The sequence below is a fragment of the Chlamydomonas reinhardtii genome, chromosome 1 (genome assembly GCF_000002595.2).
Source record: "Chlamydomonas reinhardtii strain CC-503 cw92 mt+ chromosome 1, whole genome shotgun sequence".
NCBI classification, from domain to species: domain Eukaryota; kingdom Viridiplantae; phylum Chlorophyta; class Chlorophyceae; order Chlamydomonadales; family Chlamydomonadaceae; genus Chlamydomonas; species Chlamydomonas reinhardtii.
The window spans coordinates 6,392,250-6,415,405 of NC_057004.1; the positions used below are offsets into that span (position 1 = coordinate 6,392,250).

The 23,156-nt window shown below is 64.2% G+C and overlaps 2 protein-coding genes across 2 annotated transcripts; both read right to left on the bottom strand.

Annotated features, from left to right (window-relative positions):
• Nucleotides 1-317: 317 nt before the first annotated feature.
• On the bottom strand, nucleotides 318-7,933 carry CHLRE_01g045600v5 (uncharacterized protein). The gene is made up of 17 exons (XM_043058875.1): nucleotides 7,703-7,933; nucleotides 7,100-7,339; nucleotides 6,748-6,839; nucleotides 6,284-6,475; nucleotides 6,033-6,098; nucleotides 5,759-5,833; nucleotides 5,527-5,607; nucleotides 4,968-5,115; nucleotides 4,579-4,760; nucleotides 4,150-4,203; nucleotides 3,849-3,908; nucleotides 3,546-3,653; nucleotides 3,084-3,211; nucleotides 2,592-2,748; nucleotides 1,553-1,659; nucleotides 1,260-1,341; nucleotides 318-827 (listed from the first exon to the last, which is right to left on the bottom strand). The coding sequence occupies exons 1-17, from the start codon at nucleotides 7,818-7,820 to the stop codon at nucleotides 720-722; spliced, it is 1,998 nt and encodes a 665-aa protein (XP_042928792.1). The 5' UTR covers nucleotides 7,821-7,933; the 3' UTR covers nucleotides 318-719.
• Nucleotides 7,934-8,037: 104 nt separating this feature from the next.
• CHLRE_01g045601v5 (uncharacterized protein) lies at nucleotides 8,038-23,133 on the bottom strand. Its single transcript, XM_043058876.1, has 38 exons — nucleotides 22,951-23,133; nucleotides 22,458-22,737; nucleotides 21,227-21,954; nucleotides 20,854-20,954; nucleotides 20,405-20,475; nucleotides 20,106-20,205; nucleotides 19,822-19,897; nucleotides 19,444-19,501; nucleotides 19,035-19,188; nucleotides 18,717-18,819; nucleotides 18,440-18,581; nucleotides 18,112-18,219; nucleotides 17,742-17,902; nucleotides 17,475-17,562; nucleotides 17,178-17,322; nucleotides 16,806-16,959; nucleotides 16,429-16,586; nucleotides 16,215-16,275; nucleotides 15,681-15,866; nucleotides 15,387-15,448; nucleotides 15,128-15,201; nucleotides 14,911-14,944; nucleotides 14,663-14,718; nucleotides 14,481-14,555; nucleotides 14,228-14,316; nucleotides 13,874-13,971; nucleotides 13,595-13,641; nucleotides 13,274-13,441; nucleotides 12,952-13,049; nucleotides 12,710-12,798; nucleotides 12,248-12,476; nucleotides 11,702-11,884; nucleotides 10,702-10,873; nucleotides 10,250-10,452; nucleotides 10,061-10,105; nucleotides 9,698-9,842; nucleotides 9,027-9,230; nucleotides 8,038-8,803 (listed from the first exon to the last, which is right to left on the bottom strand). Exons 2-38 carry the CDS (start codon nucleotides 22,634-22,636, stop codon nucleotides 8,764-8,766), a joined length of 4,884 nt encoding a protein of 1,627 aa, XP_042928793.1. The 5' UTR covers nucleotides 22,637-22,737; nucleotides 22,951-23,133; the 3' UTR covers nucleotides 8,038-8,763.
• Between the last annotated feature and the right edge of the window lie 23 nt (nucleotides 23,134-23,156).

Here is a 23,156-nt window from a genome sequence, read left to right on the forward strand (position 1 = left end):
GCACTAGGGCAGCCAAGAAGCGGTCGAAGTCAGCGGCGCCTTGAGCGCACCAGCTCGTGCTACCAGGTGCCACTGGCATCGCACGGCTTGAACTTAGCTATTGCATCTACGCCGTCGCCCTCCCTTCTTGCTTGTGCGCTGCCCTTTCATTGCCACCCTTCCTTTCTGGCCCTCAGTCCGCGTCGGCGCGGGCGGCGGTGCCCGAATTGGCGAAGTGGTGGCATGAGTGGTCGTGGAGGTGGCGGCGGCGGGCGTACGGGCCTCGTCCGCTCCGGCAGCGCACCGGCGGCGGGCGTTGGTGCAATTTGTACACCGTAATAAGAGTTCAGTTACACGAGTACAAGAAAACTCAGCACTACACCAATATATACAGAGCTAACTAGACGTATTGCATTCTATTTTGGCCAGGTGCAAGTGGTTCATACGTCATGTTGCAACACCCTCCGTCCGAGCACCCCAGTGCAAGCACCCACCGCGAGCACCATTCGGCACACGTATTCCAGGACCATCGGACATCGCCCGCATCCTTGACCTTCATTCAACCCAGTCCTCTGCCGACTGCAGCTTGCGCACACATGCCCCACACACGACGCCCACAACCCACATGACTGCCACCCTGCCACCCTGCCACCCCCACCCTAGCCAAATCCCCAACTTCCGAACTGCAACTCGCTGCCCCTCGAGCCGTAACACGCCACATCGCAAGCGCCCAAACAGCGCTACCGGCTGCGCCACCGGTCGTCGTCATCATCATCGCGTCGGTCCGAGTCGTTGACCACTTGCGGCATGTCGGGCGGCGGCAACGCGGACAGGTCCAGGTCCCGCCCCTGCGCACACCAGCCAGTGGGATGAGGGCGCGGGAGTTTGTTGCGCGCGTGGCGAGTGAGCTGAAATGTGTCAGTGGCGAGAGGTGTGCGGTGTGCGGCGTGCGGCGGCATTCCCAGCCGGCCACTACCGGTACCTTGCAAGCTCTCTTAATATCGTAGATGCGGTGTGCGGACGTGCATGTCGGACGTAACCTCCTGGCTCCAGGGCCCCCCGGACTGCCGCGTGCCTTCTCCGCCATTGCCGCCCCCCCACACGCACACGCGACATGCACACGCAGTCACACAGCTCCTCGGCATGAACCCAACCCATTCGCCCTCGGGTGTCTTGTTGAGAATGATGGAAACTGGGTCTTGGCAAGGGTCTTGGTGTACTTGGAATAAGGCTACGGTAAACTTACTCACCCCCCACACACACACCGGGCTCTAGCCCACCTGCAGCTCCGCAATCTGGTCGTTAATCTCCTGCACCAGCCACTGCTGCTCCACCATCTCAAGACCCTCGCCGAAGCGGTGCCTGTTTGCAGCAGCGGCGCTCGCGTGAGGCCCGATCGCGTCGAAGGCCATGTGGCCGCCGCCGCCGCGCCACATCTGAAAAGCCGCGAGCACGCATAAACCCAGCCTCCGGACAATTACACACACGCCCACATACACACATACAGGCTTCGCTTTTTGTTTCTGTTAACACACACACACACACACACACACACATACACGCCCGCCCACACCTGTTCACGCCCGCCAGCACCTCGATGGCGGTCTGCGGCACGCCGTTGATGAAGGCGGTGGTCACGACACGCGCGCCGCTCAGGTCGCGGGTGGAGCCCTCCTGCACCTGTGTGTGCATGCGTGCATAAGAATGTTGGCGCGCGCGCGCGTGTGTGTGTGTGTGTGTGTGTGTGTGTGTGTGTGTGTGTGTATATCAGGAGAGCACGGTGTGTGTGTGTGTGTGTGTGTGTGTGTGTGTGTCTCTGTGCGTGCCAACATCCGTACTATGCGTGCAGGAACGGCATCAGGGCATACGAGCCCGTGTGCGCGTGTACTCCGCGGGTTCGAAGGATTGCGGGGTCCTGACTTGCGGGCACGACATGGCGAGGGTCACGCGCTGGTCACCCACCCATGCGGCACGCTGGGAGGCGATGTCGAGTGACACGACACGATGAAGACACAGTGAATGCGTGCTTGCGTAAAGAGGTGGTGGGTTGCGAGTCGGTGGGACCGTTCGTTCAGTGCAAGAGAGACATCGCGCCGTGCGCGCTGGCGAGGACAGGGCTATGCGGTAGAGGTAGTGCGGGCTGTAGCTCGGCGTGTCAATGACGGCAGGCGCCGCCAGCAGAGCGGTGCTGCTCCGGGCCGAGAAAGCCCGGGGGCAAACGCCCGCCCGCTCCTGCTCTCCGCCTGCTACCTTGAGCGTGAGCTGAGGCGACGCGCCATGCCGTGCCGTGTCTGCGCCTGTCGGTCGCGGCGGTGGCGCGGCGGTGGCCCGCCCCCCTTGCAGCCCCGCTTGCAGCCCCTCCCGCCGCCGCCCGCCCCTCATCCTACCGCTGCAGGCGCCGCTCGACCCCACTTTGCGCATCCCCCATCCCTCACAAGCACCCTCCCAGGTACTTCACTCCCTCTCCCTCATCCCCTCACCCCCTCCCCCAACCCTCTTCCCCTCACCCGCTCTCTCCCACTCCCCTTCCGCCTCTCCCTCCTTCCCTCAACCCCCTCACCCGCTCCCTCCCACTCCCCTTCCGCCTCTCCCTCCTTCCCTCAACCCCTCACCCGCTCGTTCTGTCCATCCAGGAAGTCCGCGCTCTTGCCGTCCTGCCCAAACACCGCCAGCTGCTGCCCCAGGCGCCACTTGTTGGGGCCCACCGCGAAGCGCTCCCGCGTCAGGGCACCGCCCAGTGCACCCTTGGCCAGCTGCGCGCCCGCGAACCTGCGTGCGTGCGTGCGTGGGGGTGCGTGGGGGTGCGTGGGGGTGCGTGGGGGTGTGTGCCAGTGTTGTGTCGGTGTCGTGTTGGGAAGCAGGAGAAGAGGCGGAGACACGTGGAAGGCACGCGTGGGAGGTGTGTAAGTGTGTATGTGTGCATGGAGCCAGTCACAGGGTCTGTGTCGCGTGGTCACGGTCAGGGAATGAGCGAGCGTGAAGATGCTGGAGTAAGGCGTCGGTGGGTACGATGGCGGCAGGACACGTGCGGTGTGCGCCCCCCACCCTCCCCACCACCACCCTACCACCCTACCACCCCGCAACCACCACTACACACACCCTACCAGAAGGGCGCGCTGAAGAGCGCGAACAGCAGTCCCCCGCTGGCGAGCGCACCCACGGTCCAGAAGGCCACGAAGGCGTTCCAGGCCACTGCGAACACACCCGTGAAGGCCGTGTCCGCCGTGAAGCCCTGAGGGGTGGGACGTGGGAGATGGGGAATGCGGTGGGGTGGGGAGGTGGCGAGGTGGGGTAGGGAGGTGTGGGGCGCGGTACGCGGGCAGGCGGTGGGGCGAGGCGGTGTGTGAGCGGTGTGGCGAACATGACGGCGCGACGGCGACATGCGGCTGCTGACAGGAATGCGTGCAGGCGCGCTGCTCGTAAGCTCTGGACAGGTGCGGACCGGAGAGCAGAGTCTAGCAGTCGCGTCAGCAAGTCCCTCTTGTAACCCATGCATTCTAGCAGTGTGTTGTTGAGGGTAGCGGTGCCGGTGGCCGTGGCCGTGTTGGGCAAAGGCTTGCACGCACCCGCGGCGGGATGACGACGTCCAGGCGGGTGCGGGTGCGCTCCAGCTCCACACGCGTCCCGGCGGGCTTGGACACCGGCACCGGCGGCCGCATGGCGTTGCCCATGACCTGGACCCGTGGGGGAGGATGGGTCGCGAGGGGCAGTGGGGGATGGTGGAGCACAAGTGAACCACAGCGTTTCTGCATGTGAGGTGCACGTCTGCCAACACCCTCCTTCCTTGGTCACTTGCTATAACACACAACACACACACACACACACACACACACACACGCACGCACGCACGCACGCACGCACGCATGTACCTGCTGCATGTACGCCTCCTGAATGCTGGCGGGCGGCGGCATGGGCGCGCGCTGTGCGGCCTGCGCAGGCGGGTAGGTGGCGGCGAAGGTCCACCGCCGGTGCAAATGTCGAAGTGCGTGTTGGAAAACAACGTGTGTATAAGGGCTAGTAGTAGTTGGCTACAGGCGTGTGCGGCGGCCGCTGTGTTCGCTGCCAGTTCAATCTGCAACAGGTCTCGCACATCAGGAACACACAGCCAACCGCGCAGGCAGCATGCGGCTGGTACATCCGGTGTGCTGGTGAGCCCGGTGCGCCCCTCACCCGCTTCCGTGCAAAGCCGCTGGACGCACGTGCCCCGCGGTCCAGAGGCTTTCCCTGCGGCCGCAACACAGCAACACACACACACACACACACACACACACACACACACACACGATGTGGACACGTAAGGCTGGCCTTCACCCAGGCACGACAAGGGCAGCGGGCGGGGCGTTCAGACCTGAGCGGCGGTCCGGCGTGTGCCCCACTGCCCCACCACGATACCTTGACCCCCTCCTACCAAGCCACGTTGCCGACTTGCAGCCCCCTTGATTTAGTTGGGCTGGAATAACCGATCCCTCCTTCCTCCTCCTGCCCCGTCCTCCCTCTAACGCCCTCCCTCCCCCATCCTCACTCCATCCCTCCTCACTCCATCCCTCCTCCCTCCTCCCCCCGCCCCCCCTCCCGCCGCCCCCTCCTCCTCCTCCTCACCGCCAGCAGCCGCCGCGCCTCCGCCGCCGTGAGCCGGTCCTCCGCCAGCGGCTCCAGCAGACCGTCCAGCACGCCCGCCAGCCCGGGGCAGCCCGACTCGAGCGCGCGGGCGGAGGCGGCGCCCAGGCCCGCGCGCCAGTTGATGCGCATGCGCTCCTGGGGGAAGGAGCCGGGCGGCTGGCCTGTGGGGCGGTTGGCGGTTGGCGGTAACGGTTGGGGCGGCGGCGGTTGGGGTTGGGAAGGAAGACACGGATTCAGCCGCCGGGTGCTAAGGTACAGCTGACCGCACGAGCTGACCGGCTGGTGTGGGTCAAGACGTATCTAGCCCACTCCTCACGTGGGCGCCCAAAACCCCGCAACCCCCCCCCCCCCACCCGCCGCTGACCCACCGCTGAGCAGGTACAGCAGTGTGGCCCCCAGGCCGTACAGGTCGGAGGCGGTGTCGGCGGCGCCGCGGAACTGCTCCGGCGCCATGTAGCCAAAGGTGCCCACGATGGTGGAGCCCAGCCCCGACAGCTCGCCGGCGTTGGCCACCGCCTGCAGCCGTCCAGGTGCGGAGCAGGAGGCGAGGACGGGGTGGTGAGGAGGCGAGGTGGCGAGGAGGCGGGGAGGCGGGGAGGCGGGGTGGTGAGGATGAAGGCCCGGCGGGCGGCGGGGTGGAGGGTTCACGAGGAGATGTACAGCACCACCAGCGGGGGATTACATTCATGATTACCGTTTACAAGAAGTGAAGGCGTAGCCAGGAACAGTAGTATCGCAGACGCGTTGCTACCGATGTCCGTATCGGGGTGTGTGGGGAAATACCAGCCCAAACCAAGCAAACCAACTAAAACGGGGCAAGGAGCGGGCGACCGTGCGTGTAGGGCGATCAAGGGTATTTGCCTTGTGTGTGTGCCCTGCACCCCCACCGCCACGCACGCACGCGCATACACACACCCACTCGCCCACCTGCACGCCCCCGAAGTCCACCAGGTATACTCGGCCGCCCCAGGCGCCGCCCTCGACAATGATATTGTCTGGTTTGACGTCCTGCAGCGCATGGGTCACACGAGGCCATGCGGACTCGTCACAACACTACCCGGCCAAAGCTTGGCTATGAGCATGCGTTCTTGAGCCTTCGGCGCATTGGCAGCATAGCCCTTCACCACCCTGTGAGTCGGCACGCCTCGCCCAGCCGCACCCTGTGGATGACGGGCGGCCTGAGCGAGCTGAGGTACTCCAGCACCCCCAGCATCTCGCCAGCGATACGCACCACCTGCACACGTGCAGGGCACGACACGCCAGCCAAGGGTGCGTACGGATGCAGGCAGCAGCTACAAGTTGCGATCAGGTGTAATGGACACGGTACGCGCACGCCTGCAGCTCCTGTGCCTAAGCCCCCAGCTTTCCTCAGGCGCCGGGCCGCCTGCTCCATCTTTCCTCAGGCCCCCGGGCCGCCCGCTCCCGCCTCCCACCTCCTGCTCCGTGGCCCGCTGGCCGGCCCGCAGCATGTCCGCCAGGCTCCTGCCGCGCACCACCTCCTGCGGGCGGTGGCACGGCGGCGGTGCGGCGTGTGCGTGTCAGCAACAACACGGGCGGCCCGTTCAACCACATATCAGAAGCAGCAGCCGTCATCACAGTAAGCCAAGACTCCAGTTGAACGCATGACGCAAATGCCACACAACCCACGCACGAACCCACATACACGTGACAGCCACGCACGCACCTGCACCAGCACGAAGGCGCGGTCATTGGGGTCGTCCTCCTCAAAGTAGTCGACGTAGCGCGGTATGCCTGGATGGCTGAGCGACTCCAGCGTCTTGGCCTCCCGCTCGAACAGCTCCAGCTGCTTCCAGTCGCGCAGCGAGCGCAGCGATAGCGCCTTGAGAGCAACCTCACTGCCGTCGGGCCGGCGGGCCTGGGGCAGGACAAGGGGAGGGGGGGCGTGTGTGTGTCCGATAGAAGGCACAAGCAACTTCGCGTGTGTTCGTACATTGGGGATGGCGTGACACTGAGGCCATATATGCTGCATGGCGAGATGCGGTGCGGGCGCAGTGCCCCTCCCCCCTACGCCTTCACTTCTTATATAATCATGAATGTAACCCCCCCCCCTGTCTGTCCCTTCCCTCCCCGCTTCCCCACGCCTGTTCCTCCTGCCGTGTCAAAAGGTCCTCTACCCCATCCTCCTACCCGGTACGCCACTGCGTTGCTGCCGGCGCCCAGCACCTCCTCAATGGTGTACTTGCCGCCGCCCAGCACGCGGCCCGCAGCCATCACGACAGCTGCGCAGCACGTGTGACATCAGCAACGGTCAGGGCTAGGAGTCGGGCGAGCGGGCGGCGCGGCGGGACACACGCACGGGCAACGGGGTGACGCACTGCGACCGTGCCTGCGACCGTGCCTGCGATTGCGACGGCACTTGGAGCGATGCAGGGCCGGCTGCTGTCCCCATTGCAAAACCCGAGTGGCATACCGCATTTGCTGCCCTGGGTACTGGCGTACGGGACCCGGCCCATTGCGCCGCTACACACGCCCATCATACCTGCGCCCGCCGGCTGCTGTTGCTGCTGCTGCTGCTGCTGCTGCTGCTGCTGCTGCTGCTGGGCCACAAGGCTGGAGGGGCCGGTCGAGGCCGGGGGCGGCAGACGTCCCTCAGCGGCCGCCGCAAGCACTGCTGGGTCGGCGCTGGTAGGGGCCGGGGCCGCGGGGCCGTCATCAGCGCCGGAGCTGCCGTTGGGTGCGGCGGGAGCAGCAACGTGCCGCGTGCGCTTGGCGGGGCAGCCTGCGTCAGGCGCGATGTGACGACGTTGCAGGTGGGTATTAGAGAGATCATGGGTATGGCGCAAGGCTGGGCAGAAGGGGGGTGAAGGGACGTGGGAGAGGGGGAATGAAAGCGTCTGTAGGGATCACACACGCGCTGCTGCGGTCGCCCACGGGTCCGAAGCCCAGCCGGTCCGTATCCCCCCGGGCAGCTTCAGGAGCGCAGCATCGAGCAAACTATATGATGCAAGTGTGGATAGGATGGAATGCCGCTAGCAACCACTAACAACGGCAGTTTGGGTCTCGACATCGCCAGCGTGTCGTTCGACATCCTGGCGCAAGCGCAGTCGCTTATCTGTGCACCTGGCGTCGCAAACGGTCTCACCCGTCACAGCGATTCTGTCGCGAAGCACATCACGTAGAATAACTGCTCCGCTTGCACCATCGCGAGTTCTAGTCCTCGCCCGAGCTCCAAGAGCAGGGCCGCAACCCTTTAACAACATATTTGCAGCTGGATGTGATTGATTCAACAAAAAGTATGCAAGATACTGCAGGCGTGAGAAACGTTGGTTTTGGGAAATTTCCTTCCTTTCTGTGTGTGTTTGTCCAGCGGATCCGGATTAGTGCAGTGCGTGGCTAGACAGACAACTTTAGGTTGTTCAGTGAGGACAGGAGCCTACTAGCATCATGGCAACATCCACCCCGCTGATGTGGGGCGTGGCGAGCGAACCCAGCTTCCGCAGCCTCCTTTCCCCGGCCTGCACGAGCCGCGGGGCATCTCGTGAAGCGCACCGCAGTACCAGTATGTCTTCCAATGGCCGACGCTTCCCCCAGCCTTCCCCGCAAGCCCATGTGCTAGAAGACCCACAGCCGTAACAAACTTGAGAACTGTGTACTCGTGCTGATGGCAGCGTACCTGCCGACCTTGCACGCACCACAATGCCTAAGCGAAATTCCATTCAAGTATTTAACTTAAGGAGGCATCATACCGCATGTCAAACCATGGCCATAACGTTCATACTTGTCTAACCTGGTTCCACCGTCCCACTGATCCCCTCGTGACCCTGATCTGCGCTGATATGCTCATCTGCACCACCACCACCCCGCTTGCGCAACGGCGCAACGTGCCGCCACTATTCAGATTAACAACAACGCATGATGCAGCACAATCAGCTGCAGCCTTGTAGCATGTACACGTGCCAAAGGGACTTGCATCCGAGTTGGGAATCGTGGTGCGTAATGAAATATGGAATATCATATGTGCATCTAGTCAAGCCCATCGCCTAAGCATACCGCGACATGAATAGGGACGCTACACACAAGGCCGTCTCAAGGCATTCTCAGATTGAGTTCATGTCATTTCATTCGCCGGGTTCTGCTAAGCTAGCGCTACTGGCCAGCTGCTCAGTTGCTGCGGGAGTCGGCGCGTGATGGCGGCGTGGCGCCCTAGCCGGCCTTGCCCCAGCACACCGCGCCTGCATCTCGGCTGCGAGGCGGGGGAGATGGGCACCCGGGCAAAGCAGTTGCAAAACATTTGCGTGACAGCTGACATCTGCAGGCTACAGCCATGTCCATGGCAAGCACTTTATATCAAACCGCTCCCTCGATGTAACCCGAACAGCAAACGCTCACCACGCCAAGATTCACACGGGCCGTCTCCCAACTCCCGGCATCCCCGTGTGTGCCCTGCCGCCGCGATGCGAGCCCACCTGTGGTCAGCGCAGCCCTGCGCGCCGCCCGCGCCGCCGCGCCTGCAGGCCGTGAGCCGCGCCTCTGAGCCGCCGCACTCCACGCCGGTGTCCCAGTGCGTGGCCATGTTGGAGGGGGCGGCGGGGAAGGGGCCCGCCGCCGTGCCGTTCAGAGACACCACGCCGCCACCGCCCACCGCCAGCCCGTGCGAGTAGCCGAGCTGCCTGCGCGACGGACACGGGACACGGCGGGCAGTGGTGCGGGCAGCGGGGCGTGCAGCGTGGTGGGAAAGGAGGGTGAAGGAGTGGGAAGGGGCTGGGAAGGGAGGGGCATCAAGGCTAAGCGGGCAGCGCCGTGGGGCCGGGTGTTGTGTGGCGGGGCGAGGTATGGCATGGGCGCACGGCGGTGGGGCGTGGGGACCCAGGCGCTGTGGGAGGAGGGGGCAGGGGCCGGCAAAGCCACGCAGCAGCACCCGGGCGGCAGGACAGCTGCCCTGCCGCTTGGGCCCGCCCGCACCGGGCCAACGCCGCCAAACGCCCGCCCCCCCCCTGCCGGACCCATGTCCCGCAGCACAAGCCCACGGCTGTCCAAGGCTGTATCCTTCTGCCACACTGCCCGGCCACCGCCCCCACTAGCCCCGCAGACCCCCACCCACCCCCACCCCCACCCCCGCCCCCCCGCGGCGGCTCACCTGCACAGCACGCGCGCGTCGGTGTCGTCCCAGCCCACGTCGCACACGGTGCCCCAGGTGCCCGACTGGCACACCTGCACGTTGCCCTCCCACGCGGAGCCGTTGCGGCCACCCACCAGCCGTACGGCACCGACGCTGCCGGTGCCTGTGTGGTGGTGGTGGTGTGCGAGTTGGGCGTGAAATGTGTGTGTGGGTGTACCGTGTACGGCACCGCAGGCAGCGGGATGGCGGTCCGGGGCCAAGGGTGTTAATGCACGTGTTGGCAAAGCTCGAGGGGAGAAGCTTGCGTAGCGCGTGGTCCAGATGAAGGTTGTGTTTGTATGCAAAATATGCAGATCCCAGGTTCGTGCCTGGTTCACTCACATGCGTAGCGTTTGGTAGGCCGCTTCGCCGGTGTGCACACCAGGGCTGCAGCACGTACATGGACGCACGTAGTAAGGGAGGGCAGCATCATCAGTTGTTGAAAGGTGGGTTATCGCATTAACGGCCTAACAATGGCGGGGCATCCTATTTGGTAAACTGTAATCCAAACCATTCAAATGATCTTCGCACCTATTTCTTGGTTTCGCGTGCAGGTGGTGCCGGCGTTGGAGGAGCAGTCGGTGATCCGAGTGGCATTGGCTCGGCAGTGCACGTTGTCCAGCCACACGGGTGTGCCGGGCGGGTAGGGCGCAAAGGTGTAGTAGAGGCCAGTGGTTCGGAAGGAGGGCAGGTAGGGTTTGTTCACCACGACCCCGTCCGTGTAGCCCAGCTGCCTGCGATGGCGGCGAGCGGTGCGCGACACAACGGCTTGTGTTAGTGTTGGTGTTAACGAGCACAAGCTCGCGTTGCGCGACAGAATGCCACTAGCCAACAGGCTGCTGAACAGAGCAGCCGCGTCTCGCGCGTGCGGTGTGCCACAGAACCCACAGCCTCTCACGCCGCGTTCAAGGACTTCCGGAGCAAACCGCATCATCGTGCAAACCCAAGCTCGCCGTCCCGGAGGCACGCCGCACGCCGCACACCTGCACACGGCCCTGGCCTCGGGCCCCTTGAACCCGGTGCCGCACACGGCGCCCCACACCGGCGGGTTGTTGGCGGCGGCGCTGCTGCGGCTGATGTCGCGGTTGCACACCTGCAGCAGCCCGCTGTCCGGCAAGACGCCGCCGTACAGCCGTACGGCGCCGATGGCGGGGCCTGGTTGCACGTGCGTGTGGGTTGCGTACGACAGCGTGGGGGCGTTGCGGCATCAGTCATAAGGCTGGCATCAGCGGCGGTTTCTCGGAGGCCCCGAAGAGTCCGAGACACACACATACATATATACACACACACACACACACACACACTAGAGCATGTCCCGCAGTTCGGGGGGTTCGCTGCCTTCTAGTGCTCCACATCCGACGCCCGCCGACTTGACCCCATGCAGCCGATGACTCCTTATAAGTTTCTCGACGACCACAGCCTCGCTCTCTTTTCCCGCAATCATTAGTGGGCCGGGACTGGGATGCGTGTTCTAGCTTGCTTGCTGCACGCCGCCCTTAACATCGCCGTCGCCATTTTCCCTGCTCGTGACACTTTCTTGCTGCCGCCCTGTGCCTGCAATTCCTCTATCACCCGTAGGTGAGCTCGACTACGAACAGCGGGCGGGAATCAGGGCATTAGGCGTGCTGGGTCACCGTTGTAGCGCGCCCAGGGCGCGGCGCATACAAAGCATATGGGTGCCACTCGGGGTCAGGTCGTTCGTCGATCGCCCGAGGGGGGGTTCCAGGCTTTTTGCGGGTAAGTATGACTACCGGGGTCGACGCGGCTACAAGACGCTCGGTATCGGTAGGTATCCGTAAGTAACTCCGTCGCGCCGTCTGGGCGGGCTTCGTTTTGTTGTTTTCTTTTCAACACACACACACACACACACACACACACACACACACACACACACATATACACACACACACACACACACACATCCGGGTCGGCATGACGCAGGTCTGAACACATGGGCGTGTGTGTGGGGCAAGCGGTACTCACATGGCTCCCGTGGGAAGGCCGGTGGCGGCGACACGGGCGCACTCGGCGGGTGGGGCGAAGGCGGGGACGGGGGCGGTCGGGAGGGAGGAGGAGGGCTAGGCCGCGTTGGAGAGGGAGGCAGGCGCAGCGGCGGCGACAGAGGTAGAGGCGACAAAGTTGGTGAGAGTGGCTCGCACACCACAACTGCGCAGGCACACAGCACAGGCGCGCGGAGATGGTCATGCTTGCGGAATTCCATGTCAACTGCACAAGTCAGTAAGAACCCGAGCAAGAACATCTTTCCCAAACACGCACACACTGCAGGCTTCCCTCCTTTGTTAGCCGTAGAACCTGTCATCGCACACTGTGTACACACACACACACACACACATATACACACGCGCACACACACACACACGTACAACGTTTTCCTTGTGCTCTTTAACACACACATACACACGCTTACACACACACACACACACACACACACACACACACACACAAAAAGCAACTCCGGCGTTGGGGCGGTGCTCTTTCCGTTTCCTGTTCCAACACACGCCCACTCACCCACGGCGTCCTCGCGGCGGCACGCCACCATGCCCCACGGGTCGCGCGGGCAGTCCACCAGGCGCGCCTCGCCGCCGTCACACGCCACGCCGTCCAGCTGCATGGGCATGTCCGCGGGCGCGATGGCGGCGCCCGAGGCACCGCCGGGCACCACCGCCCGCCCGCCGCCCAGGCCCAGCTCCCGACACACCACCGCGGCGGAGGCGGCGCTGAAGCCGGTGCCGCACACCTGAGTGTGTGCGGGGGTGGGAGGGTTGGAGGTGGGGGGGGGTACATTCATGATTAGTTCAGGACGTGGTAGACGGGGCGGGGGGTAGTAGATGGCAATCCCAAGTTTTTCAAGATCCAGGGGCGGCGAGTGGGGCGAGCAGTTTGGTATGGTTGAGGGCAGGAGCGAAAGAGCGATGCGTCCCCTCGGGCTCTCTTTGAGGGAGACGGCGGGTCGGTGTGTACGGCACTCACCGTGCCCCAGGTGTTGCCGTAGCAGATGTCCAGGCGGCCCGACAGCCCGGGCACGCCGCCGGTCAGCCGCACCGCGTAAAGGTCCGAGCCTGTGGGGTTGTACGCCAGCGGACACGAAAGCGGGCATATGGTGAGTGCAATACTCCGAACCCGATGCAATGCACAGGATGGCGGCTGTCAAGTCGATACGGTAAGGCGACAGGTGGGTATACATTGCAGCCGCTGCAAGGTGCCGCTCTCACATGCGTACGGTGACACCGGCGCGGGCGGGCGCGGCCAGGGTGGGGCGGCGACGGACGGAACCTCGTCCGGCCAGAAGCAGCGCACGCCAATGTCGGTGCTGTCGGGGGGTCAGGCGCAAGGAGGTGCCACAGCCACGAAGGCGCACAAAAAAAGCATGGTTGTTGGTGGGTGGGAGGATGGTGGAGGGAAGTGGAAGGGATTATGCCACAAGGCGGCGGCTGGCTCACGTGCATAGGCAGGCTTTCTGGTTGCTGCTCGCATTCTTGAACGCCGAGATGCAATGGAAGACACCCCTACCGCGTCTCCCGCGTCTCGACTCACATGTGGGCGCAGGTGGTGCGGTTGTTGGCGGCACACTGCGTCAGGCGTGACTCCGCACCCGTGCAGGAGACGTTGGTGAGGTGGACGGGTGCGTTGTAGGCGCCGTACCCGAACCCGCCGTCCGGCGTGTCTGTGCGCACCGGCACGCCCGCCGCAAAGCCCAGCTGCCTGTGCACGTGCGCGCGCACAAAGCAAACAAACAAACCACAAGCAAGCATTGCCACGATAATTCAGGACAGCTACCGAGAGCCGACGTGCCACATCTCAGGAGCCACATGCATGGTGCGTGTCGCACAAGCACGACAACGTGCTCACGCGCACCTGCAAGCCACGTTCGCGCTCTGCACTCCGAAGCCTTCGTCGCAGATCTGCATTTGCAGTTGTGCACACAAACGCACACGGGCAGCTGAGCACGCGGGCGGTACCAGGTGTAAGCAGCGCAAGAGGTGACGCACACCAGCTAGTCGGGCGATGAGTAGCAATGCCCCTACGTGACGGGCTCGCTGAGCTACCGTACTAGGAAAGGCCAGGCTAATATGCCTACGCAGCCCGAGGGCACGGCTAATAGAAACTCAGTGAGTGCGGGCGGCACGGACGCACCGTGCCCCACTGCCCTTTGAGGCATAGCTCTAAGCGGCCCGCGGTGAATCCGGGCTTGCCGGTCGCATCCACCAGCCGGAGCTGACTCGGCGTCGTGCCTGCGAGTCATATTGGAAGGCCAGGGGTTGGTGTTGGTGGCGGAAGCTTTTAGGCAGCGGGTCCTGGCGGTATGGGGGGGGGTTACATGCACTAAGTTTACGAAGTGAAGTCGTAGCCAGGTACAAAGGTACACAGTAGTCGGGGGGGCGGGGTTACATTCATGATCAATTGGGAAGTGAAGGCTAGCCAGGAACAAGGGGGGGGGGGGTCGCAGGCTGGCAAGGGGCTGCAGGGCAACGGTCTCCCGCGGCTTACATCCATACAGCACCGGCGGCGGAGGCCGCCGGCTCGGCGGCGGTGACAAGGGCGCAGCCTTGGGCGTGCACACAACGCCGATGTCAAACCTGGAGGGACACACGGGGACGGGGCCAACACATACACATGCGCAGCCTTCGGATGTGCGGGCGCGTGTTTGTGACGTGCTGCGCTACATGGCTGAGACGATTGCGGCAAGCATACCGCACCCTCCCCAAACCCGCCCTCGACTGTTTCTTGCCCGTTGACTCACGAATGGACGCCGCAGAGGGACTGCCCCCAGCCGTTGAAAGGGCACTCATCCAGTCGGTTCTCGCGGCCCTTGCAGCTGAGGGTGGAGGCAGGCAAGGGGGCGAGGTACACAGCGGTATGTCAGTAAACGTGAGCTAGAGCAACGCGGGAGACCCATCACCTTTCTACCCCGCAATCACTCACTCAAGCTCATCCATCCAGATGCTGCTGTCTGGGTGGCCGTCGGGCGTCGCGGTGCGCTGCAAGGCGACAGCACACGAACAGCAGCCGGTCAAGAGATAAAACGGCAGGCGTCAAAAAACTGTAGAAGCCGCGGGAATGCTAACCCTATGGTGTCAGCAACGCAAGCCCCACTGCACCGGCTGCCTACCCAGACGCGCAACGACAATTAATCTCGCAAGTTTCTGAGAACGCCCAACGCCCCAACCTACCGAGAGCACGCTGCCGGTTGCGTAGCCCAGCTGTCTGTGGTGTGGGTGAGAAGGTGCAGGCGTGCCAGGTTTAAGAACACACGGAAGCACAGGCGCCCAGATGACCAGACAGCAGGCGCCCAGTCAAATATTTGCTCGGTTGCGGGCCCGTTGGCCAAACCGCTACACACGACCCCAGCATGCCAAAAGAGTGTGTGTGCTCAACTGCCAGACACACCTGCACGCGACGTCCGCATCTGCGGGGCCAAAGTTGTTCTCACAAACGGTGCCCCACTGCCCCGCGTTGCAGACCTGTACACACGCGCGGCGGCAGCGGGAGAGTGGTGGCGTTGGCTCAGCAGCTGCTGCACTTGATGCGGGCTGGTGTGCGGGGCAAGCGCACCGCTTGCGGCATCGAGGCAAGCCACGCCCCTCCGCCGGGCCGCAGGTGCCCATTGCGCCCCTGCCCGTGCGCTCCACTGCCGCGCCGTACCCACCTCGAGACGGCCCATGTTGGGTGCGACGCCGCCACGCAGCCGCAGCCCACCCTGACTGGAGCCTGTGTGTTCGTGAGCATGCACAGTGCCAGAATGTATGTGTATGTGTAGTGTGTGAACGCGCATGTCCTTGCCTGCGCTGCAGCTGCACTGCTGTCCTTGAAGGCAGCCCCCCTGGCATTCCACCACACGCGCTCCGCTACACACACGCTCACACTCTCTGCTGCACTCGACGCAGTAGCGCCCAACCCCGCCGCATCCATCTCCCGCCACGCAGCTAAAACCCAGGCTCACAGGGCAGGGTGGTCAGCGGGAAGCCATTGGGGTCGCTGGTGCACTCCACGCCCGCCACGGAGCCGGTGGCGCAGCTGACGTCCTCCATGCCCCAGAACGGACAGGAGGTCAAGCGCCACGGCCACGCCAGGTAGGCGCCTCCAGTCAGGCGCTGGCAGCGGATTTCACTCATGCGGATCAGCTGGCCTGTGCGTGGTGGGGAAGGTGGGCGGGATGGGTGCGGGCGGTGCAGGAGGTTCTGTAGGTGTTGGAGGGGGTAAGAACAGGAAGACACAGAAAGACAGGAGGTGCGGGCTGTGCGGCCGGTGCGGGCGGTGCGTGGGCGGTGCGGGCGGTGCAGGGGGGGGGGTAAGATACAAAGCACAAAGAGGTGGGAGAGGGGCGGTGGGACACTCCAGGCACGGACTGCCGCATGTAGGAGGGATGTGAAGGCTGCCGATGAAGGTGCGCGTCGTGCCCCGGCCCCTTGTGCGTACATGCAGCATATCGACACGTGCGTGCAAACGCTATGCTATCATGGCGCTCCGCGCGCACCTGGTAGCACATCCGCAGGCACGGCACGGCCTTGTGTGTAGCCAAGCTGTCGGCACGCGACCTGCACACACACGCATCGTGCACACACAGTTGCGGACAGCACCATACCGTGGCCTTTCATACATAGGACGTGCCAACAGGGACATACACGAGGAAGCACGGGATAATACTGTGAGCATCGATGCCAAGCCAAACCAGACGGTATCGTACTCACCTGTGCATTGTAGTCGTTGAATTTGGCTTCACACACGGCACCCCAGCGGCCCGCGTAGCACACCTCCAGCCGCCCAGCCACCGAACCGCCCGCCACCGGGGCTGCAGTGCCGGCGCCGCTGGTGCCCACCGCCAGACGCAGCGCCCCCGGCTCGGCACCTGTGTCCACCCACATCGTAAAGCCGGGTCCCCTTAGGTCTACGACTTCACTTCGTAAACTTAATGCGTGTAACCCCGTAGGTGTCTACACACCTGCAGCTCCGCTTAGCTGGAGCCCCTGAAGCCCTCGAAGACCAAACCGCATGCTCCCACACAGCACGCCCACCCTAACGAAGCTTTCCGAGTTCCCAACCATCATGCAACTGCACGGGCACTCACAGGATCCCGAGACGATGGGCGCCACGCCCGGCACCGGCAGCGGCGCCGTGCCGCACACCACGCCGGCGTCCGCTCTGTGCGAGCACACGGCCGCGCCCACAGGCACCTCGGTGGCGCAGGCCGCCAGCCGCGCCTCGCCGCCGGTGCATGCCACCTGCAGCGGTGCGGCCGCTTGCTCTCAGGAGCCCGTCGGGTATCTGGTGCGTGTGTGAGGCGCGGCCCGACCGAATGCCCCCGTGCACATGTGGCAGCAGGTGGCAGGACACACACGCACACACCGACACACTGCCGGCAACGCACGCAGCAAAGCGGCTGGTCAACCCACGAGCCCCGTACGTACGCGTGAGCGCACGCGCGCGCGCTCGCACGCACCTGCGCCATCCACACCGGCATGCCGGCGGGCCCGGGCGGCGCCGTGCCGCTACCCAGCGGCCCCCACGTGGCGGCTCCTGACACGTACCCCAGCTGCCGGCACACCACCCGCGCGTCAAGATCGTCCCACCCGTCTTGGCACACGCTGCGTGTTCGCAATGAGCAGCGACAACAGGACGCGCGTTAGAGAGGGGTTCAAATGCGGGCTCCAGCAGCAGATGACACGGTCTCTCATGAGCCGCATGCTGAGAGTGCCTCGCTCCATGCTGTGCCCAGGGCCGGAGCCGCACCGCCCACCTGCCCCACTGCCCGCGCGCGCAGATCTCCACACGCCCAGATGCGTCGTCGGCACCGTCCTGCAGCCTCACCGCGCCCTCCGTCGAGCCTGTGTGCAGTTGACGGCCATTCAATTTCAAGCGAGGTCTGTGCGGCACACAAGCGCACCAGCCGTCAAGCAACATCCTGTGTCCTGACTCGTCCCTCCGGGCTTGTGTCTATCCTGTCTTTCCAGGCCTTCCCAGCCTTCCCCGCAAGGCCCTTCCCCACAAGGCCCTAGGCGCTCACAAGGAAAGGCGCGCGGCGGAAGCGTGGCCCCGGCCGTGGCGGCCGCGCCTGTGGTGAGGTTGCGCGCGGCGCGGCCGCACAGCACTGCCATGTCCGTGGACCGGGAGCAGGAGGCGCGCGTGGACCAGTCGCCCTCGCTGAGGGGGAAGCACTCGGACAAGCTGATGAAAGGGAAGGGATGGACAGGGTAGGGAAGGGACGGCAAGGAAAGGCAAGAAAGTTAGAATTGCATGTGCGTGAGCGTCAGCGGCGCATTGGTGCAAGTGATGACACTGTCCCGGATTTGTCGGGGGGCGGGTCAGCAAGCAGGCCGATTGCCGCATTGCGCATGTGCGCTCAAGGGCATGTGGGTCGCACTCCGCCCGCCCACCTCTTCTCCGAGCCCGCGCACTGCGGCTCCAGTGTGACTGGCACGCTGGCGTCATTGGCAGGGAAGAAATCGCCGGCCACAAATACGCCGCTGCCGTACCCCAGCTGCCTGCGGGCGGCAACGTGTGATAGCGTGATCGCGTGGCCTTGTCGCTGTGTGGTGGATGTGGCTAAGGCTCATGACGGCGCGTACGATCTAGACAACTCGACAAGCAAGCGCAACAGCCGCTGCTGCAGTTCAGCTCCAGCACGCGCCGCAACCACCTCCCCCCTCCACACACAGTTTAGGCCTGCGGCCTCAGGCCTTTTGTCCCCAGGCCTTCACGCACCTGCACACGACGTCTGCGTTACCGGCCGAGTACTGGTTGAGGTCGCACACGGAGCCCCACACGCCGTCCGGCCGGCAGACCTGCACGCGCCCCGAGGCGCCGTCCGGACCGCCCGCCAGCCGCACCGAGCCCTTGCCGCTGCCTGCACGGGGGGCAACCAAAGCAGCCCAGGAAACATCATGGCCATGTGTGCAGCTATGTGGCGATGCCAGAGCGACGCCAGAGCGACGTCAGCGAATGATGCCATGTCGCTGCGGACCCCTGGGCAGGCACCCACATGCGTAGGGCCCAACCGGTGGCGGCGGAGGGAATGGCGGCGCGGAAACGTAGAGCGGCGCCTCGGCCGGCGTGCCGTCGCCCTCCTTCCACATCCACCGCGTCTGCGCAAGGGCGGCACACACACAAAAGCATAAGCAAGCGACCTCGGTCGCTCAACCTGGCCCTGTGCTGCTTCACGACATCCGGTGGCAACTTGAAACACACACGCCAAAACACAATATCACACGGTACCATCAACCCGCAACATACCGTAACACCGCGCAACGCAAAACAACAAACCAAGAACATCAAGTAGCACAGCGCCAAGTTGACGCACCAGACTGGCGAAGTGGAAGGCGTCGATGGGCGTCCAGAAGGACAGGTCGGACGCAAACTCCCACGTCACCGGGCCGCCGCTCAGCACGCCCATCACGCGGTAGTCGGCCAGGTCGTATATGGGCGACCCCGACTGCCCCGCAGCGGTGTAGCACCTGCGCGCGTCCAGGCCGGCGGGCAGGATGGTGGTGGTGGTGGTGGTGGTGGTGGTGGTGGTGGGGTTATACCCATGATTAGAAAGTGTTTCAGTGGTCATTGCACTGGGCATGTGGTGCGGGGTCAGGTGTACTGGCGTGCACCCAAGCTTCGTGGCTTGGCTGCGTGGTCGCACTCGCACTGCCGTTGCGCATGCCCGCTAGCGCAGCCGTTTCCGTGCGCCCCAAATCACACGCCCCCGCCCCCCGCCGCACCAGTTAACGGGCTGGATCATGGGGTTGCAGGCGTTGGAGGTATAGTAGCAGTCATCGCCTGCAGGTGTGTGGAGGGCAAGAACACAGGTGGGCGCGTGCATGCGTGTTGGTGCGCGTGTCACGTGCTGCACGCCCTTCTTATCCATACAGGCGCGCGGCCGGGCATTGCACGCACACACACACACACACACACACACGCACACACACACACACGCACACACACACACAGACACACACACACACACACACACACACACACACACACACACACACACACACACAAAAGCCAACCCTTGCACTGCCGTGAATGCGCTGATGGCACTGCCGCCGCAAAGGCACCAACCAAAGCCGCCCCCCCCCCCGGCACCCGGCACCCACAGTACTGCCAGTAGTTGGACCCGGGCGTTGACTTCTCCTTTGGATAGCCGCACGTCTCCGTCTTGGGGTAATCAATCTGGGCCATTGAGCAGTTGCGGGGCGGCAGGCAAGCGAGGTAAGATGACTTGGCACCTCCCTGCACACCTCCCTGCCAAGCGGCATGCCACTAACCCTGCAGCTCTTGACACCCCCGTTAGTCCCCCGCCAACACACGCCAGCCGCCGCTCTCACACGGTACGGCGCCATGTGACTCCAACTGTAACTGCATGCGCCCACGCGCCCACCTGGCCGCAGTCGTACTTGATGCCCATGTACGCGCCGGGCCCGGGCGCCGACATGCGCAGCAGCGCCATGTCAAAGTAGTTGACGCCGTCGCCCTTGGCCCTGTGGCGGTTCGGGGAACACACACGCAGGCGGCGATCAGCTTACGCCGCCACCACGCAACAGCCTTTAGATGACGTGTGCCCGCCTGTTTGCTCGCGCCCGACCGACCCGCCCGCTCGCCCGCCGGCCCGCTCTCGCTGCTGCTGCTGCTGCTGCTCGCCGGCTTGCACGCGCTGTGGTCGCCACCGCCCACACGCACCTGGGGTACTCGGCCCGGTAGAAGGTGACGCTGGAGTACCGCACCGTGCCGTCTGGACCCGTGGTGCCGGCCTGCAGGTGTGTGTGTGTGTGTGCATGTGTGTGTGTGTGTTAAAGAGCACAAGGAAAACATTACGTGTGTGTGTGTGTGTGTGTGTTTGCATGTGTGTATGTATGTGTGTGTATAGTTGTTAGGCAGCATGGACATGGAGGCAACGCGCTTGACACAGGCAAACGCCACCGGTCATGGATGTGCATGTGTGTGTGCCTCCCTTTGATACAGGCCATTGCAGACGTCAGGAACCCAACCATGGGGCTGTGCGAGCCTGTGTCCACACTTGTTGTGTCCGTGTGGGGCTGCGGTGTGCCACACACGCCGAAACCCCAGAACCCAAACCTTAACCCCCAAACCCCAAACCTCAACCCCCCTGCCCAAGCCCCGCCCCTGACCTTGGCAGCTGTGAATGCGAAGTCTCGGTGTGCCTGGCCGCTGGTGATGTTGAACACGCAGTGCGCCGCCGTGAGGACGTCATAGGGCGAAACCCACGTGCCTGAACACCGGCACGTGCGTGTGGACAGGTACGGCTGAGTGAAAGTGTCTCAGGAAAGAGGACACAAGGAGCAAGCTGCCTGCCTAGCGCACGCCTAAAGACCTGAGTAAGTCCTGGCGCAAACGGGACGGTCACACAAGATGCATGCACGCGCGACCATCGCGTGTGGCCGCGCCAGGTAAGATCATGGGCAGCAGCACCGCGCCCCGCCTGACGTGTGATCTTGTGATGTGAATCCGTGGCGCCCCCCATCCTTTTCCGCCCGCACGCACCCGAACAGATGTACGCCAAGGTGTTGACCTTGTACATCAGCTGGCCGATGATGCGGTACGGCCACACGCCCGTGTCAGACCGGTAGCTGTCATCCACCAACCGCCGCCGCCGCCGCTGGTCCAACCGCCGCCGCCGGGCCGCGAACCAACCGTCCGCATCCTCATCCCCACCATCTGGCAACTCTGATGCTTCATCGGCTTCCCAGTCGCCGGCAAGCGGCTGGGCCCCCTCTTGCCCGCCTCTTCGCAGCAACCGCCGCCGCCGCCTGCTAGCCAGGCCAACCAACGCAGCCGACTTCGTGGCGTTTTCCGGGCTGCTTTGATCCAGCCCGTTCGGATCTAGCCCGTCCAGCTCCTCAAAGCTGGATTTGGATTCTGTCTGGGCGCTGGCAGGCAGCTGCGTGAGATCCAGATCCACGCCGCTGGATTCGATGTAGACGGCTCCATCCGGGCTCACACGCACCGCCCGCACCCGCAGCTGCGTCGGCACGCCCTGCTCCGTCAGTGCCGCAGCCCAGCCGCGCCCGCTCCCGGTGCCGCTGTCGCCACTGCTCTCAATGCTCTGGGTGACGCTTGCACTGCTGCTACTGCTACTGCTACTGCTACGAACACTGCTACTGCTACTGCCGTCTGCGCCGATGGTGGTGGTGCTGCTATCGGCGGCCTCCTTGTAACCACCTGCGGCGCTGCTATCGCCGTCGCCGCCGGTGCCTGTGCTGTCGTCAAACCTGCGCAGGCGGCAAGCAGCGGCAAAGGGACCTGGTTACCTGACCCAGACTGTGGGACCTGATGCCATGCCCCTTGCGGGGACTGTGCACACACCTGTGCCGCGTGCGCCCCGCGGCCGCCATGCCCCTGCCCGGTCCCCATGCACACATCCCACACATGGGACCCTGTGTTCATCCTCAGCTAGCCTCAGGCCTCAGGCTTGGCCAGCTGGCGCCGCCGGCCAGGGCCGTGTGCACATGTCTACAGGAGCCACACACGGACCACACACAGACCACACACAGACCACACACAGACCACACACGGCGTGGCGCGGCGTCGCGCGGGGGCCTGGGGCTGGTCCGCTCGGCGCCGCCTCTCCAGTCCTGTCCCTAACTGGCCCAGCGCATGCCCCACACTGAGTGCTTTAAGTTAGCTAGTGGCCTGCACGAGCTCCCGCCATGATCCTTCGCTGTCTAATGTCCTAAGGCGTCCTGGAATACGACAGGACTTCGAAAAGACTCACGTCAGCTTGCTCACGAATCCGCCCTGGTCGAAGCCGGTTGGGCCCTCGTCGCTCAGGGCTGCGTGCCCCGCGTACACGAACCCCTCTGTGGCGAAGCGAGTTACCACGTCCACGCCCGCGCCTCGACTGCTACTGCCGCTACTGCCATCGCTGCTGCTACCCTCCGCTGCGTCCGACATTTCCGAGCTCCGAGACTGGGGGCCGGCCCCAGGCGCCTGCTGCTGGCTGCCCATGCCGCTCAGCGGCACAAACAGCCCGGACAGGAGCGGGTCATCCGTGCCTGCAGTGTAGTAGGGATTGCGGTTCCAACATCAGCACGGGCGTCACTCAAAAGGAGCTTTTGGCTTGGAGGCCCTAGGGACGGGCGCCACTGACCAACCGCGCGGCAGTTGCAGCACAAGGCCACGGCCCCTCCGTGCAACACCCCGGAGCCTCGCCTGCCCATTCTCTCATGGGTGCGACTGCAACGATCGGAGCCCTGTCGCTGACTCACCTTGGCAGCTGCCTTTCCGCTCAATGGCGAGGCCCTGACACTTCGCCAGGCACGCCGGAAGTGTCACTCCACCAGACACGCAGACCAGCTGAGCCGGTGCAAATGCGCATCCATTGCAGTCATGTGATTGTGCATGTAGCTTAACTGTTTGAGCTGCTACTAAAAGCAGCAGAGAGAGGACTTTCGCCAGCACCATTTGCCGGATG

Bases quoted from the DNA above. Each gene is read 5' to 3' on its own strand.
- CHLRE_01g045600v5 (XM_043058875.1), bottom strand. From the start codon at position 7,820: ATGTTGTTAAAGGGTTGCGGCCCTGCTCTTGGAGCTCGGGCGAGGACT. The intron at 6,099-6,283 runs GTGCGTGCGTGG...CACCGCCCGCAG, and splicing joins GCGCCTTCGTGCTGGTGCAG to GAGGTGGTGCGCGGCAGGAG. The intron at 828-1,259 runs GTGGGCTAGAGC...TGGTGTGCGCAG, and splicing joins ACCAGATTGCGGAGCTGCAG to GGGCGGGACCTGGACCTGTC.
- CHLRE_01g045601v5 (XM_043058876.1), bottom strand. From the start codon at position 22,636: ATGTCGGACGCAGCGGAGGGTAGCAGCAGCGATGGCAGTAGCGGCAGT. The intron at 16,587-16,805 runs GTGAGTGCCCGT...GGGTGGACACAG, and splicing joins GCCCATCGTCTCGGGATCCT to GTGCCGAGCCGGGGGCGCTG. The intron at 9,231-9,697 runs GTGAGCCGCCGC...TCCGTCGCGCAG, and splicing joins GACGCGCGCGTGCTGTGCAG to GCAGCTCGGCTACTCGCACG.